Source organism: Sceloporus occidentalis, unplaced genomic scaffold (genome assembly GCF_023333645.1).
Source record: "Sceloporus occidentalis isolate IW3139 unplaced genomic scaffold, rSceOcc1.0.p SCAF_28, whole genome shotgun sequence".
Taxonomy (NCBI): domain Eukaryota; kingdom Metazoa; phylum Chordata; class Lepidosauria; order Squamata; family Phrynosomatidae; genus Sceloporus; species Sceloporus occidentalis.
In genome coordinates, this window is record NW_028317008.1 from 11,632,450 (window position 1) to 11,651,680 (window position 19,231).

The 19,231-nt window shown below is 37.4% G+C and overlaps 1 protein-coding gene across 1 annotated transcript in view; it reads right to left on the reverse strand.

Moving 5' to 3' along the window:
* Positions 1 to 828: 828 nt before the first annotated feature.
* The window catches only part of LOC149299819 (netrin-4-like), a 54,072-nt gene continuing 35,669 nt past the window's right edge, over positions 829 to 19,231 (reverse strand). The window contains exons 4-9 of the mRNA XM_089486130.1: positions 18,342 to 18,530; positions 4,967 to 5,180; positions 4,577 to 4,686; positions 3,357 to 3,425; positions 1,755 to 1,925; positions 829 to 965 (exon numbers count right to left, since the gene is read on the reverse strand). Of these exons, the coding sequence (XP_089342256.1) occupies positions 829 to 965; positions 1,755 to 1,925; positions 3,357 to 3,425; positions 4,577 to 4,686; positions 4,967 to 5,180; positions 18,342 to 18,530 (890 nt within the window). The remainder of the gene's footprint in view (positions 966 to 1,754; positions 1,926 to 3,356; positions 3,426 to 4,576; positions 4,687 to 4,966; positions 5,181 to 18,341; positions 18,531 to 19,231) is intronic.

Below are 19,231 nucleotides of genomic sequence, written 5' to 3' on the forward strand. Positions count from 1 at the left end.
TAAGGGATTTTTTGCACTATTGAGCTGAGGAAATTAAATGTGTAATCTTAGTTTATCTTATCTTATTAGTAGTAAATAAATCCCTGTCCTAAACTATAGCCGCATAATGTAGAAGTTCAACATTCAGCATACAAGGATTGTGTGAGGGAATCACAATAGCACAATATATATAACGATTGATAAAACACTGCACCAAACAATAATTATGCTTTACACTTTATAGCTATGTATGTATCTCTTTTATAAATACAGCTTTAAAAACAACAAATAAACATAAAAAAACAGTATAATACACTTGCTTTAAGGTGTCCATGGAGTGCCTTTTCATGGTTTTTAACTTTTCAAAAGTCTTGCTTTGTCATAAAAAGGAAGAAATATTCACAATATAAATTGTTAAGTAAAGTGCTTCTTACAACTGTAAGATTTACATTTCAAGAAAGACAGCTAGAACACTTCCTCAGTATACTTTTTGCTGTACCTTCAAAAATGTTTTTTTTTCTTTTAAATATAACAGGTAGTAAGGACTCCCATATAAACAATATTAAAGTCCACATCTGTTATATGGGCCATTTTTGTTTTTTTAAACAAGTACAATTTCATAAATGTTTATGCTTCTAAACATCTGCAATGATGACTGTCTAGTTCGTATGCGCCTGGCTGTGCAGGATACAACTATTTGGAACGCAATCCAGCGAACAGCAGAATGTTGCAATATGTTTTCTTGTGCATGCCTGTGTCCAAAGTAGCAACTTCCAACTACAGGGATCTCCCTTATTTTTCATGTGTGTTTAGTGCATTATGAAATATAATGTGTCTTCTTCTTCCAGCTCACTTGCAGTCCTTCTTCAAAATCTCCACTACCTTCCTGCCAAGAGCTGGTCTCCAAGGCTGGACAAAACTTTTCATGTTGACAATGAGGTGACCAGTCCTTGTGTCTTCGTAACCAGCCACAAGATACTCCAACCCTTTAGCAAAAAAATAAACACACCATATTTTAATTTTAAGTCCATCCTAGTCTTGTGTTCATATCTACTTAATCCTTACAAATATTACAGTCGCATTATAGCCATGGAGTAAAATTGTGACTCAATAAAACACTTTGGTGGAATAAGCCAACAACTTGTATGGTATTTGGCACCTAAACAACACTAAAAACAACACTATTAAATCTAAAACATTAGGAAATTGAATTTTATGGAAGGTGATGTTGAACCGCTGGAGGGGTACATGAGTATGCCAACACCATTATAGTATCTCGAGACTGTAATATTATATGATATCTAATGTATCGCTTTGCCTTAGTCTGTCAAGTCTAGTTTTGTCATATGTGTATTTTAAGAAGCGCTGCGTAAATTGTTGGCGCTATATAAATAAAAATTATAAAAAATAATTTTAAGGGAGAAAATATATTTTACAGGGTTTTAAAGAAGGCTAGTAATCAGTGTGATTAAGGGAATGAATCAGATGTTTAGCTTTTTCTTTTTAAATTAGGAATGATCAGAATATATTGAATTAATAGAGAGCAAAGTGTCTATCTTATGTTAACAATTCCATGTTTGTACTGAATAAGAGTGCAGAGTCTTAGTGACTGCTAGGTAGCCTCATTGCGCCGACAGCACAGATAGTTGGAGAGGTTTATTACTCTGGGGCTTATTACAAGTCTAGGCTTTTTTTCTTCCTAAAATTCACACAAAACTATTTATTATATCCACATTCACAAATCTAGCTGTATTTAATTGACAAATCACACTTACCAGGATTAAGAATGGGACACGTGCAACCTCTATTGGTCCAGGACTCCGGATACAGGATTCTCTTCCCACGAACAATCTTCAGCTTCGTCATTTTTAAGACCTTCTTGATCTTTACATTAACTTCAGCATGAGAGCCTCTGTCATGAGCTGACAAAATCTTTATTTTTAACACTGTATAGTAAAAAAAGATATGCATTTAATGGCACCAACAGAATGGAGTCTACTTAATGCACTGTATTAATTATTAATGAAACATTGAATAACATTGGGGTTTGTTATCACAGTAAATCTACCATTCTCTGTTAACATTTGACCCCATATCATATAGCTGTATCAATCAGAGTCTGAGTAGCATTGCTCAGGTATCCAATTACACCTCAGTTACACATTCACAAGGCACACATTTGCTTTGTATCCAACTAAAAGGTTTCTAGTCTTCTAGGCAATAAATTTAGCTGCTAACCCAGTAAATCCTCCTCCTAGAGTGCGATGAAAGGGTGGGAGACTAAGCTCAGTATGTAAGATTTATGCAGTTGTTTTGCTTCTCTTATCTTTAAGGAAGAAAACATATCACCCCTATCATGCTCAGGAAGTCAGTAATCATAATTTTTCACTGACATCGGACACCTTGAACTTTCCTTTACAGGTCTCAGTGTCTCTTTGCTGGGTAGGACTTATCTTCAGATCCACTCCCAGAAAGGAAACAGGTGTACAGCATACACAAATCCAAACATTCATAGCACACATAGACACACTGTATTGCACAGCATTAATGTATTGTTTATTTACAAATGGAAATGCAAATTTTTTTGGGGGGGTATATATGTAACTTGATCTCATACATAAAGCTAGTCAAAGAGGAAATGTGTGTGGTAAAACTGATTTTAGCATTAAATAAGGTATAAAACTCTTAAATACATCTTTCAATATATACTATATGGACAGAAATATTGGGACACCTGACCATTACACTAACAGGGACTTTGATGACATCACATTCTAGATATTAATATGTAGTTGGTCCCCCATTTGCAGCTATAACAGCTTCACTCTTCTGGGAAGGCTTTCCGTGGGTTTTGGAGAGTTTCTGTGGGAATTTGTGCCCATATATTCAGTAGAGTATTTGTGAGATGAGCATACCTGGGAACTCTCCGGGTTTGACCCTGAGATTGCTGGGTGAAGCACCGCTTCTCCGGTTCTCTAAGTCAAGACCCGAATCCTCCGGGTTGCGGGGTCTTGACACGCCCCGCTCCCCGCCCATTTTCCCTTTAACTGACGGGAACGCCCCCGTCATCAGCAGGAACTCCCACTGACGTCGGCAGGAAATTCCACTGACGTCAGGGGACCTCCTACTGGCGACACGGGACCGCCCCTTGACGTCAGTGGGCAGTCCTGGCCGCGTCCCGCCCGGAGCCCAGAAGTTCCCAGGTATGGAGATCAGGCACTGGTGTTGGATGAGAAGGCCTGGCTCACAATCTTTAAAATTAAGTTTGACCGTTCCCTCTTTTTTATGGACAACTCCTTTATAGTCAATACACATAGGGGCACATATTTAAGTACTGTGACGTACATGTCACTAACAGTAGTTACTTTTCTACTCACCATAAGAATATTTCATGCCACAAAACATTTTGGGATTTCCTAATATCTGCTCCTTGCATTCACACTTTCCTAAAAACAATAACACCACGTGAAAATCTGTATCAGCCAGTAAACAAACTAATTTAGCAGATAAAACTTCATTACTGTGCACAAAAACCTTAACACATTATTTATTACTTCACAACCAGTGAACACACCTCAGGTTCATTCTTTGAAGCTTAAAATGCTAATGAAAACATGTATATGGTGTGAGGCTTCTTGATGTTGACTATGTGCCTACAACCAGAACCATTGCAAAATCTTACAAGTTGCAGGAAGGCTTTGACCCCTTTTGCCTGTGTAGCATAGAGAAATCCTTCAAAGACTGGACTCTGCCTTCCTCCTGGGATGTACCCTTGTCTCTGAGGGGGTGATGTGATTAAAGGGATAGATTGATGTCACATACATGTGTTTCTAGCAGTAGGGTTGGTGGAACAGAGTATGTAGATGGCAAACTGGGTTTAGAATGTCAACCTGATGTTGTATTCCTCTTCCCTTTAAGATCTGGGCCAAACCAGGTATAGAGCTCGAGGCAAAGCTGGCTTGTCCTGTTACATAGCCTCTTGTTACCTGCTCTAGTTTCAAAAAGAAAGACAAAGATGTTTCCTGGGGCATCAGCACAGGTGCCAAACAGCGGAGCTTTTTTGTTGACATTCCAAGCCAGGATAAACAGCACACTGGGAGCAGCTCCCTGTCAATCCAGTAATTAGAAAAAGGAATGCTTGTGCATTCCAATAAAAACAAACTACATTAAATGCATTTTTCACTGACACTTTTGAATTCTTTTTGAAAATTAAATTAAAACAAGGATTAGGAAAACCACAATTCTAGTTTCGGGAGATACATTTCAAGCCTTGTTGGGAAATGAATGTGCTACTTTGTATGGTGATGCCGTGGGTAATTTTTTTCCCTCTCCATTACTCATCTTTCGTATTAACTAATTACATTAAAGAAGTTAATCTGCACATACAGGTATTACAGGATTTTTTTTAAATATCACAGTTAGGTGTCATCTCATTGTACATTGGTAAAGAGTATAGTGATGATATATAAATAAAATATATTATTATTTTCAATTTATATGCAAAGATTCTAAAAGAAAGTACACTATCCGGCCAGAATTAGGGAAAGCAGTAACCCCTGAAAAACCTGGTACAAAAGCATCCAAATCACAGTCTCACCTGAGTGTCGAAGTGCAGAAAATGTCCGTTCATCTTCCCATTCCCAATGTTTCTCATTCCCACTCTCATTGTGAAAATCAGGAAACTCACGATACCAGTTGATTTCAGTGCTGTGTAGTAAATGACATAGTTATATTTGTATTACTTTATAATACAAAAAAAACCCTTAATAATATAACAAATTTGTGTTAAAGAGCTTTGCAGGAAAACCTTACTGTTATCCATGTTGGTAAAACATCTTGGATAGAACTTGCTAACTTAGGGTTCTTCGGATTAGTTGTGGCTAAATACGTTAACCTGGCTTTATGATCATATGTGTGTCTATAAATAAGGGTGTATTTTTTAAACTAGTATCTAAATGCTGTGAGAGTTCTAGATATTCAGGCTTACTTGGTAATGCAGTCTCCGGTGAGAGGGTCGCAGCTTCCAGCACAGTCACATGGTCTACAGCCATATTCTCCAAATCCCCAGTATCCAACCATACATTGATCACAATGAGGTCCAGCTACACCTGGTTTGCACGGGCAGTCTCCGTTGTTGGGGTCACAGTATGTGTAGGAGCTATCGGGGAGCACTGCAGATCCAACAGGGTGACAGGAACATTCTATGAAGACAAAAGTGTTGAACATATACCCTTAATATTGTACTAGGAGAACTTCAAGCAAATCCAGAAAACATTACATTTTATTAAACACATAGTTCATGGTACATTTTATGAAGCAACAACCCAACTTTATGATCTGATTCATGGCATAATTATCTACTGACAATTATATTCAGAGAATAAGTTTAACCTGGCACCATTTTCACCAACATTCCTGGTTAATCCAAACACTTTACTTTTCAAAACTGAATGTCTGAGTTTTGGTACTCCAAGATATTGACTCATTATAAGAAAAACCACTTATTATAACATAGAAACCTTGTTGTGTACATGCTCTTATCAATGAGTATAATATGTACAAAACAAAAATGTTTGCCCTTATGTGAGTCCATTCACTCAATTGACTCGGATTACTAAAATACATAAATATTTAGGCAGTAACTTAGTCCCCACTCTTATGTATTTAGCCTCATAATACCGTATTTGCTCGATTATAAGACGAGGTTTTTTCCCGAGCAATAGGTCTGATTATGAGACTAAGATCCAGATCCCCGCAGCGATGCAGGGGACCTGGATCCTCCTGTGTTAACCCCCCCCCAACTTACCGGTGCTTCTGAGTCCCCGGTGCTTAGTCCGGGCTGCGTGTAGAGCTCTACGCGATATAATCGCGTAGAGCTCTACACGATACAATCGCGTAGAGCTCTACACGATACAATCGCGTAGAGCTCTACACGATACAATCGCGTAGAGCTCTACACGCTGCCCGGACCAAGCACTGGGGACTCAGAAGCACCGGTAAGTTGGAGGGGGGGGCATAACACAGGAGGGTGCAGGGGACCTGGATCCTCCTGTGTTATGCCCCCCTCCAATTTACCGGTGCTTCTGAGTCCCCGGTGCTTAGTCCGGGCAGCGTGTAGAGCTCTACGCGATTCGCGTGGAGCTCTACATGCTGCCCGGACTAAGCACCGGGGGCTCAGATGCAGGGGACCTGGATCCTCCTGTGTTATGCGCCCCCCCCCCAACTCAGAAACACCGGTAAGTTTGAAGGAGGGAGTGTTAAATGGGGGGTGTAAGGCATTTCTGGAGGCAGAGTGCTCTGTGAAATGCCTTTTAACCCCTTTAAAGCCACTCTGCCTCCTGAAATGCCTTTTACCTCCCTATATGCCACTTTGCCCCATAATATGCCTTTTAACCCCCTAAATGCCAGAGTGGCATATAGGGGTATAAGGCATTTCTGGAGGCAGAGTGTCACATAGGGGGTCAAAAGGCATATCATGGGGCACAGTGGCATTTAGAGGGTTAAAAGGCATATCATGGGGCACAGTGGCATATATGGGGTATAAGACATTTCTGGGGCAGAGTGGCAAGCCTGGGGGCAGATGTGCATAACTGGGGGGGGCAGGTTGAAAAAAAAAAGGAAATAAAAAACAAAATATTTTTCTCAATCAAAGCTTTTATTAACAAACAATTGTTCACATAGTTTACATGAACTAACATTTACTGGTAAAACTTTTTTCCTATAGGGTAGTCTTATATTCAGGCTTTTTCTTTTTTTCATAAGTTAATATTCAGATTTTGGGGGGGGTCGTCTTATAATCGAGCAAATACGGTACATCCAATATACATACAGTTATGTTAATGTTAAATATACTTTTCAACAACTCACTTATTAATCATATTGTATGAAGAATATTCCATATATATACGGTTCTTTTTGGGTATTTTGTTTCTGGCTTTTATGTTGCTATGCTGCGATAAAAAACTTCTGTTTCTTGATATTTTATAATCAATTCTGGCCAGAAGTTATAATTGCTCTGTTCTTGTATTATTAATATCATTGATACTTTTGAAATCTAATCTAAAATTATTTTCTAGTTAGAAAAGTTAACCATTAACTAATTGTTTAACATTGACATGAACTTTATTTTTTATGTTTGCGCGCCTGTCATAATCTCTAGTAATCTGTACTGGTTTTAGTTGTAAAATAACAAATGCAAAGTAAACTGGATTTTAAGTAGATCCTTATTTGTATATGCCTGTTTACTAATGAAATTATTACATGTGTTGTAACGTTTTATATCTGTTATTGCTTGTTCCTTAATTAGGCAATTAATTCCACTCAACTGTGTAAAACATGATACTATCTGTTTCATTTCACATTCCAGTATTCTGTATGCAGTGATTTAACAAAGCCACAAGTGAAAGTATAAAAGATAAAAGTATTGGAACAAGTGGTTATGTTTGAAGGTTACAGTGTGGAAAATTAGATTACACAGGCCAATTTTCTCCCAGCAGATTCTATGGGAAAGATGCTCGATGTGTTAGTTGAACAAGAGGTAATCATCTGGGCCAGTCCTACAGATGCTTTAAGCACTATCACAAAAAAAAAGAAAAAAACTGTGATAAAATGCTTACTACCCACAAGTGTAGTCAATATTTTACTATATATTTAAAGAGAAAGTACCATGAAGAAAACCAGGGTTCTCTTTGAGGATAAGATACAGTGCTGTATACAGTAATATGAGTTAGTATTTACAAAAATCTGGTATTACCTCATTTTGTTCCAATAATTCTATTTTATCTGCACATCTGGAGGCTGCCACTGTTGTGAGCCGTGTGATATTTCGTGTTTCAATTCCTGCTCTAATGTTAATAAAGTCCTGCTTGTAAAATGAAATCCTTTTCTTCAAGAAAACTTTCATTATTCACAGTGTCAGACATAGTGATTGAGATGGAGCCCACTTTATTGTTTACCACATGTGATTATAAGGAGTCATGGTGTTTGTCTAATTTCAGGGGCTTGCTATGGTGGATGCACAGGATGCACAGTACTCAGGCACCCTGGTAATTGAGGTGCCCAGCATAGTCAAGTAACACAGCATTAAATGACCATGCAGTAGTAGCGTGGCAGCTCCTGTAGAAAGTGTAAGCTGCACTTAAGATAGCCTTCGTAAAGAGTAATTAAAATGAGGGTTGTAAGGAGTGTATGTATCTCAGTGTGTATATATTAGCAAATGTTAGAGTAAGTGTGTGTGTGTGTGAATGTGTGTGTGTGTGCATGAACTTATAATGTTAGGATGTGTGTGAATGCAGGAGTGTGTGTGTTATTGTATGATGTTAGAATGAGTATCGGTGGGAGTTAATGTATGCTTTTAGAGTAAGTGTGTGTTAGTGTCTTTAGAGTGAGTTTGTGAGGAAGATGCGGAAATAATACTGTATCCAGACCCCACAAATGCTAGGCTCACACCTGAGTAGATTGGGCTAAAAAAACAGAGCTAGAACAGATACAAATGGCTAACATGCAGCCATGAACAATTTATATATTTTTTTAAATGTATTTTTAATGACACTAGTAATAATAAATGGTGATAGTTGCCCTCTATTTTGAATGACAATCTCTAATGATCCCTAAAAAACAAAAAAGTATTATTTTCATATTTCATTGATATGCTTTTCTTTTGAAGCCCTTCTACTCCATGGAGTTATCGAATGTCAGGTCCTCATATACTACTACATGTGAAAGTGTACTTTTAGCTTGTATGCAGTGTGTGACCATACATGTTTATATAAATCATGTCTAATTTGTTTGGTCTGATGAAAAGTCAGCCAAGGCTAATCTACTGCACGGGACTGATGCAAAATCAATCAAAGCAGGGATGCGCAATTCGTATCGCCCGACTCCCGGGACATGCAGTTCCGGGCAGGTGTTTTATTTCTTTTCTTTATCATTTAGCCCTGTTGCAGCCAAGCAGCAAGGTTAATCCAGATGCTCCACAGCGCTGCAGGGGGCCTAGCTACTCCTCTCTGGCATCCGGTGGGTGTCTGCGCAATACAGACAACCCCCCACTGACATGACCTTCCGGTGCTCCGTCAAAGATGCCCCGGCGGAACTACCGGGCAGCAGCAGCGGAGGCTGTGTGAGCGCATTGCGCAGGCGTTCACCGGCTGGCAATGCAGACAACCTCCGCTGCTGCCGGCATTTCCGCCGGGGTTTCTTTGACTGAGCATCGGCATATCTGCCCTGGCGGAAGTGGCAAGAAGCTGCAGAGGCTGTCTACGTGCATCGCGCAGACGTCCATCGGCTGCCCCCGCTAGACACCATGGAGTCTGGGGATGCATTGGTAAGTCTGGGGGAGGGGGGCACAGTGGCATATCAGGGTGGCATAAAGCATATCTGGGGGGCAGAGTGGCATATCAGCAGTTATAAAGCATATTAGGGGGCAGAGTGGCATATCTGCATAATAGATACCAAAAAATGATAAAATACCTGTATTACTGTTCATTAGATAAAATACTGTTTTATCATTCCACTAATGTGTATTTTCTCTATTCTCTAAAAATATTTTTTTCTTTAAAATAGCACCAAACTTTAAGGGTGTGGCCTATCGAGCCAATATGGTAATAGTGAAACATACATATCTTGAAAATACAAAGGAACTATAACAAAATGATTTACTTTTATATTATCATCATTTAAAACACACCCATAATAGTTGCATGTCCATGTTCTTCCTATTTACATTATATTCTCTTTAGGGACCATGTCATGAAAAGACTGGATACTGTACAATGAATTTTACAACAAGCAGCCTGGGATTTAGAACATGAAAGATAAGCAATTGCATGTTAAGAATAAGGTGACAACTTGTCATATTAGAATTAAAGGAACCCCCCCCCCCCCTGGACACTAAGGGGCAGTAGTAGTTACTGATGTCTGAAATGATGTGCAGGAAGCCAGAGTATTATCACAAATACAGACACAATTTGCAATTTTTATAACAATTAGCAATAAATTACCATTTTTGCAACTTTTCACATGTGAACATAAACAAAAAGGATACAAACGTATGGTGTGAATTGCCCTTTAAAATGTACTCAAAGATGTAACCAGCTCATATTTTATACTCCATATAGCCCATTCCAGTGCAATGCTCAGTCCTAAAATTGTTGTTTTGATGGAAGTGATTTTTGCAATTAAAAGCGCACAAAATAAATTGAGAAAATAATGCATTTCAAGTATTTATTCTGTAACAGAAAGCCAACTGCTCAAAAACTGCTGCATAAAAAGGTAGCCCAAAGCTGAATTTTAAATATTAACCCACTCGGAAGACACATTTTCCCTTATATGCCATTCTATTGGAATATTAATAAAATACTAATATTAGTATTAGGTATTCATCAAATAATGATCACTTTAGAGTACATGCATATATATATATATATATATATATATGCTACGTTTTAATAGGTACAAAAGAGACAAAGCACAGAGGGGTTAAAAGCATCATACAACCCATATATATTTTAGATGGATTAATATCACAAGCTATGGAATGAAACACTCTTTCCGCGCACTCTATGTTTGACAGATATATATATATTTTTTGGCTCTCAATTTAGCAGTTTTGGCAACAGTCAGGAAGAATGAAGCAGCAGCACTTTCAGCAGCTAATAAAAAAGGGCTTATAATAACAAGATGAAGTCACCACCCACCAACTCTACTTTTGGCTGCTGGCTGCTGGCTGGATCGGTCTGAGAAGCACATATATCAGCGGCTTACGCAGTCTACCTGTCTGGGATAACCAGCTAAAGATTTGGCAAAATGATTACAAGCACATTTTTTCCACACACTAAAATATGGAGAATTTGTAGCATTACTACACACAAATCACATAGTATTCTGCAGTTTACTGGTAAATAGGAGAGATGAATAAAAATCGATGGAGCAGGTGTGTGCCTATGTGTACGTATAATTTTGACTATACACATCTGATACAATTAAGTTGTCCATCTCTCATACAATCTCACTGAATACACCTCTGAGCTATACCAGGAAACACAGTGAAGCTTTTTACCAGTAACAATTACCATTAAGTAACCATAGAGCTTCTTTCAGTTTCAATTATTTTTAAAGAACCTATTCATTTTTATTATATATAATATATATATTATTTCCTTCTAGTAACTTAAAAACTAACTTTCAGCTGGAACAACTTAACATCTAAAATACAGACCTACTTTACATCTTATAACCAAACTTTATAACCATACATTAACATTAAAGAAAGCTTAAATTAGCTTTAAGATTGGACTTGCATGGTACAAGTATGTGTTCAATACTGTATATTATTAGAGTTTACTGGACCTTTAAATAAATAATTCCTTATACTAAGTAAATATGACACTAGTTTTCCCAAAGTTGCAAGTAACATGGTACTGGTGAGCGTTCCATAAAGATATACTTCATACATATTTCCCCATACTGAGTAGAGGCTGTGGGAAAACACAGGTCAGTAATCAGAGAGAATGTTTTTGTGTTGTGTATTTGTGTCTAAGGAAACATGGCACTTTGATAAATGGCATCTTTGTTGCTCGTAGGCTGGCGATAAAAAGTTTGGCAATAGTGTGAAAATAAAGGACATTAAGGTAATGGTCAGTGTGTAAATGAAAAAGGCCAGAACGGAGCACAGGACATGATTCTTGTCGGAGATTTGTGCATTATTGTCTTGCAGACAAGTCACAAAACAAACCCTGACAATTTACATAGAAAACAGACGTGTTTTCTGCCTCTAGGAGTATATCCGTTTACAGGGCATATTTGCCAAAGGTAGACCTCTTGCATATCTTTGTAGCTTTGGTGATGATATTATTGGTTTTTCACAGGGATCAAACGTTACTTAGTTACGTATCAAGCAGCTAATTAGCATACACTGGACGCAAGGTGCAGCATGGGATGACGCAAGGCGGCTTAGAAATACACATGAAAAATGTTAGTCGCGTCAGTTTGTGTCCGGACCACACAGGATTTTGAAATGTTACCAATTCCCCCCCCTTTTCTGTGTTTGTAATCCTACTGTACAGAGCTACTTACTTTGCAAATTAGCTCCATATAAATACATTTAACAATTAGCTTAAAACTAAAATTTAAATGCAGGTTAAAGACAAGATTCAGGGGAAAAAAACTTTGAATCAACAAGAATATTTTATTAAATGGTATTAATTTAAGTGATTTTTTTGGTCTTCTTTCCATCCAAGAATGTTTAAGCAACAAATATAAGGTGCAATACCATGAAATAAAAAATTTACTTTAAGTAAAATACCATGTTTGTTCAAGAATTCTCAATAGTTCAATGGGGTTGAGACACAGTGTTTGTGATGGGAAAGCCATGCAAATTAGAACACCTTGCTCTTCAGATTTGCTTGACACAACTTTGATGCTTGTGTTAGGATTTCTGCCCCAGTGCTGTCTTAAGGCATGGGCCCACTAGGCAGTTGCCCAGGAGACCCCCGCGGTGAATCACATTGCTGTCAGAAATGTGATTCACCAATGAGCCCCCAGAATCTATAGGGATGGGGGTGAGGCCCCTCCTGGGCCGGTCTTCAGGGCCGTGCCGAGGCAGGTGCAAGAGCGTGGATGCTTGTGATGAAACTTGATTTGTCAGTAAACAGAACTTTTTCCCAAGCCTTCATTGAGAAATTTCTGTATTGTTTGGCCCATACTAAACTTTTTTGAAGTTGGTTTAGGGACCTCTCTTCCACGATGACCAGACTTTGTTGTCTTTTCACTGTGCATTTGGTTACTGGGGTAGGACATTTGGGCAGACTAGATGGGCCAACGGTTCTTATCTGATGTCGTATTATACGTTTATATGGTTCAGAGGGGTTTTAAATTGTAGATGCAGATTCTGTTCTATTCTGTAATGATTTTAGCTTGAAATTCTGTTCTTATTTTGGTGTGGTCAATTTTGGCCCACCTGGTCTAGTTGTGGATGAAAATGATTTGGTTTCAGAATATCTCTTTAATGTGCATTGTACTGCACCATCAGTAATGCATAACTTATCTGCAGCTTGGCACTTTTCAGCACTCACAGAACAACCTGTCCTAGAATTTCTCCACTGAACTCCTTTGCCATGATTAAGAAAGGTATTTCAACTGATGTCCTTCTTCCAAGTCCCCAGCAGCAGCACTAGTAGAAGCACTTGTAGGGCCAATAATTAATATTGTGTGTTAATTATTAAATACAACTCACATGTGTGCTAGTATGTTACCCTTTAAATGAAATATATATATATATATATATATATACACCCAGTGTATAAGCAATGCCTCCTGGAAAGTAGTCTATCCACATACAGATATGTAGTCTAAGAATGGTGGGAAAACTATTACTATGTACTGGTGTACGTATAGTATATTGTGAAAATATTAATACATGCAGTAATATCATAAAATAAACTTGAATATTGTTTTTTTATATGCATGCATTCCTGTATGCCAAACTTTCATTAGAAATCACAAAGCATGTAGACTAGTTCTTAGCTACTAAGGAATGCTATTTATCAATGTCTCCAGGCTTCAAAACAAGTGCCAAATTGGAGCAAGAAAAAACAGAGAAATAGATGAAAGGGGAAAAAAACTAATTGAAAGCAATTTGGACTTAGCTGTTCCAGCTCCAAGAGGATGATTTATCTGCAGATCAAAATGTACATAGATTCACCGCACTTATTGCTCAAAGCGGGTAGATACATTTCACAACTGCTTAAAAGTGAACCTTGCAGTAGAGAAACTTTATTAAAGACAGTTTTTTTATTTGGTACACCTGGGTTTTTAAAAATAAATGAAACTGAACATTTGCAGGTAATTCAAGAACTTGGCTTTACCAAAGAAATGTTATTAGGAGTTCTACACTATTGATTGTTATTTATGTAAATGAGTTAGGTATATTAAATTAAACATATACATATTAGTGTAGGTTTAAGGCCGTGCAGCAGTATGATGCACCCATACGCTATCAAGCATTCTAAGTTCACGGAAAAGAGGGACAGAGGGATATAGGTACTTTGGAGTTATGACGTAAGATTCATGAGTGTACAACAGCATTCATCAGAACATACCAGTGAGCGAGTTGGGAACTACATATCTCTCCCAGACAGCCCTGAATTAAGTGGGAACCAGTCCAGTACATGTTATTGTCATTTTTACAGAAATGTCTGCAGGGTACTTCTCAGACATAACAAATAAAGAAATAATTTATGTTCCCTATACTCTATACCTGACTACACAATATGTGACGTTAAATTAATATTTATACAATCAAATAATATTTACACTATGGGTTCCTTATGCCAAGCTGTCACATTGAGGGGGCATATATATAACATGAGTGTCTATTTACATCTGTTTATATCAAAGAGAACATGTTTCATTGATTTTCATGAAAGTATCTCCAGTGTTGTGACAGCTTATAAATGTATTATCTGCCAAAACGTCAGATCCCAACAATCAAAACACATCTGTATAAAATGAGCTGTCAGAATGAATTAATATGTATTGTAAATTAAACACGCTGCCACCAATGTTAATGCATATTTTATAATGTATTCCCCTGTAAATATAGTGGGTGTTATGTATTAAGCTTGACTACACAAATATGTTCTTCTTATTGTAGCGACCAATGAAAGTTTCCTGCTGATTGGACCAATCAACTGGTTGTTAGAGTGATAAAACCACTTTTTAAACTTTTTTTTTAATCAGAAGTACTTTTTAGCCGTAACACACAATATATGATTGAATGTTTTTCTTTAATAAGCAAATAGGCCTTCCCGGATCTGTAATTTTTTTCTATGACGGTTTAATCACAAACACAACACAGCTTTTAGAAGCTTTTCATTTTCTATTGCAAAAGCTTATCAGTGCCTGCTTTTGCGTCATATGACACGTATCCCTGGCTAGATCATGAATGAAGTAAAGTTCCACATTATTAAATGTATCTGTCTATATTTTGTCTCTGTTTACTTTGGCTGCATAACATGACTTTTCATGCTAGTAACATTTGCCTCCACGTTCCCCACCTGTTTACCAAGGTGCCCGACACCTGCACATTACGCGAAGAGAGTATGAACGCTATTGCTCATTCTGTTGTGGGGATTAACCTTTCAATCTCCCTGTCTGAGCTCATTTCACATTTTCTTTTCACATTGTAACCTTTTAATATTTGTATGTGAATGCAACATCACCTTCTGCATACAGGTTAATCCCTAGTCTTTTTTCTCATCTGCCTCTATGGTATGTATAAAGGAATCTGAGTACAAATAACATCAGAAAAGGGTAGAATTCCAGAGTATCTAAGAGATGATCTACAAAATGTCATGTTTTTAATTATGCGTTTCTCTTTCAAATAGGTTACCTGTTTTTGGATCACAGATTGGGGGGGCTGCTTTTTTTCCAAATGAAACTTCTTTAGGTTTATTCTTTTGGTGCTAAAAAATGTAATTCTTATTACTGTGGGAAGTTTGAGCTGGCAGTAAATATTCTTTAGTGTGGCAGACTTTTACTTGGATTGGTCCTATTACACTGCTTTTGCATGACAATGTGCTAGGTAAATCTCATTGACACATGTAAATGATGGCCTACTTACTAACTGCAAGTTTGAAGAAAAGCTGAACATTTCAACTCCCTGACACCACTATGCACTATGACGAGTGAAAATTATTTCAAATAAGCTTTATGGAGGTCTAGCTTACTTCTTACATGAGAAGAAGTAAGCTAGCTCATTGGGATTGGCTTTTCATACAACACAGTGCAGTTAAGGAAGTTTAAATGTTCAGCTCCCCCATAACCTCCCTGTTTAGTGAATACACTAATGAGTCTTCACACAACGGAATCTAAGACAAAGCTTCAATATAACTTTGAAGCCAAACATTGGACCAAAGATGGAGCCAACACAAACAAGCCACTAATCCATCAAACTGAAATCTTCTCTTGTGCCACCACGCACTGTGCGCGCGGTGTGTTAGATATTGCATTATAGCAGTTTGTGGCAGGGCTCCCACATTTGTTGCATCACAACATTTTAAGGATTGACATGTTTACACAAGGATCCATCCTACTGTGAAGTTAACAAGCACATTCTTGGCAAGAAAATGCCCTGCGCTGTAATCATATAGAATCACGCACTAATGATTACAGTGTTACATAGACGAAGGGTGATAAAGCAAGACACGGCAGATGTGGATTAGTAGAAATAGATATCAAGCATTTTTCACATTGTTGTCACAAAACTGATTTGCTAAAAAAAATACACTGTTTTTAATGACACAGACATGTATTAAAGAAATGTTTAAAATAATATTCATATGACTAAACCTAGGTTTGCTGTACAATACCGAACAGTTGGTTCAACTACATTTATAGAATAACAGACAATAGACAAAGTCACAGGTAACCTAATATATGCTGAATTTGTTATAATGCAATGTCTATTAAAAGGTAGAATTTAAACAAGAATCATGGCCCAAACAATAGTTGCATAGCATGTATAAAATGGTTATTGGTTGAATCATACATTTACTTTTGCTATACAGAGGGGGAAATTCATAAATTTGGAGTTTTATGTGTCTTGTTCACTTATAGAGTGCATAGACCCTATAGAATAGCAGAGGTGCTCAGAGGGTGTTTACTGAGGAGCCTGGGCCTATAAGCCAAAATAGATAGTTGGATGCAGCCTGTTTTTTTGGTGTATTAAATGTTTAAATGTCAGCCCTACCTAGTGCCTCACCTCTTTTTGAGGTGGTGCTTGCCTATTGTATTTATTGCCTGGAGGCACCTTTGATCCGAACAAAGCCCCATAAAACCTGTTTAAGCAAATGTGATAAAATATCTTCCTAAACCGCCGATGGTTTAAAAGTCCACGCTGTAGTGAATTTTTGTAAATGAAATCTATCAATATGCTTTACAAAAAAGGGGGAAATGTGGCATTGCAGCATTTTGTGATGCAATACTTGGCACAATTATTGATTTATTACATCCTAGTGACAAGTTGTCAGCTGCTGGATTCATTACATGAACCTGGAACACATAAGGAGCTTTCCTCCCCACATTTTATCTACCTTTAAATGATTATAGGCCTCACACATGCTCGCAATTCAGTGCCAGTGATTACACACTCCTTCATTCTATTACTTACAAATTCCATGTAAGAATAATTACATTATCTACCAAAATATAAACAATACATCATTTCCCCTAAGTGCTATTTAAAATATCCTTATTTAAATGAAGTTTTTCTGATGATTATGCTAGTTTTAGTTATTTTATAGGTGTAAGTCAATTTCTAGCCATGTTGAGCTCATGCATGGATCTCAATGTGTTTCACTGTACCTACCTTTTGAATGGTTAAACAGAATGTAATTGAGAAACGCTACTTACCTCTTGCTTTCCTCTTGGTGTCATGGATTCACTGAAAGCCAGGTTAAAATGCCATTTGGCCTCCTACCAAGTAAGATATCACCATTCTTGCCTCATTAGAATTACTTACTACTGTCAACATGCAAAGTCTTTGGCCCTAGGTAGGTTGCCTTTTTGAATGTTTTAATATTTGACACTGTATTGCCAGCACGTCATATACAAATTAATGTCCAGTCAGAAATAGTACAGAAAAGATGCTGTAAAGTAAGAATGCTTTCGAAAATAGGCATATTAATAGTTTCTTTTTATCATTTAACAAAATACAAAAGTGAGTGAACCAAAGAAAAAATCTAAATCAAATCAATATTTGGTGAGACCACCCTATGCTTTCAAAACAGCAGGTTTTTCTATTGACTAGACCCTATTGTCTATTTTTTAAAGCATTTTTTTTACACCTGACTAAAACTTTTGTGCAGAACTGTATACTATATCCGAGGTTACTAAACAGGGAGCCTATGGCATGCTATCGGGATTAGTGTGCCTTTGCTCCAGCCTTGTGAGTGTATAACCTGTGTGTGTCAATTATATAGCACAACCGTATGCATTTATAACAACCATGTGGCTCCCTGTAGTTGTACGCTCTACGTATTTTTGTAGTGGGTCTAGGTAGACACAAATAGGTAGCCTGTATGTATTTCCAAAATTGGTCACAATTGCAGAGCACCTCATCCACTTGGATTACCACATGACATCCAAATTGTTTGTGATAATAGAGATTAATGGGTGTCAACCATCACATTTGTGCAAGTTCTACTTTTACTGAAAAGATGGAAAGCAGGGAAAGGACTTGTGACATTACATTTTATAAACGACATTACCCTTGGTATAATTTGACAATAAAATACACACTACAGTTCTTAGTTGAAGACACTACAATGTTCACGTTGGGAAGAACATAGCTTTGTGTACAGTACCTTTACAGGCATCTGGTGAAGAGAAAGGAATTTCCATATCCCGGAAGAAGCCTGGCTTACATCTCTGGCAGTTTATTCCTTCTGTGTTATGTTGGCAATTATCACACACTCCTCCACTGCGGTTTCCTGATGCCAGCCATAAATCCACACTAACGTGACAACTGTCAGCATGATCATTGCATTTACACTCTGGAAAAAACCAAATCACAGAACATAGTTTTATACAGCAGATGATCACATGAAATGCACTAAAACGGCATGCTTTGTAATCCCGCTATGTTCTTTTCACTAAGCAAGCTTCCTAGCATGCTCCCTAATTGTGCAACAATTATAATACCCAAAAATGTCCTCCAACCGTATAATCCTAATATGTTTTATGGTTACATTCAATTAAACAAGGAGGGGTGCTAAACATTTTTTGTCCTCTAACAAATCCCTTATATTTTGTATATGCTGGTTTTAAAATAAAATTTAAACCAGAGCTGCACCAAATATTAGTCTGAGTAAAGCCAAAACATGTTCTTTTCTTTATGGTAAAAAAACCAAAACATTTTAGCCAAAAACATATTTCTTGGCTTATGCTGGAGTACTGGGAGTGACATTAAAGTGAAATTTTATTTCCGTTTCTATGGAGTATAAAACTTCCAAATGTGATTCATACTTTATGGTTTTTAGTGTGAAATTCCCCAAGGCTATAAGTCACTATAGCCAAACCATCACATTCCCTTGTTATCGAAACACAATTTCTGGGCACAAAATTCATGTAAGTAGGCTATAATGTAATTAAAATACTCCATACTACCAGTATTGTTCCCACATTATTTGAATTCTAGAAAGGAAAACGAAGAGGCTCTGCATTTTTTAACAACATGTACAATTTTTATTTTAAT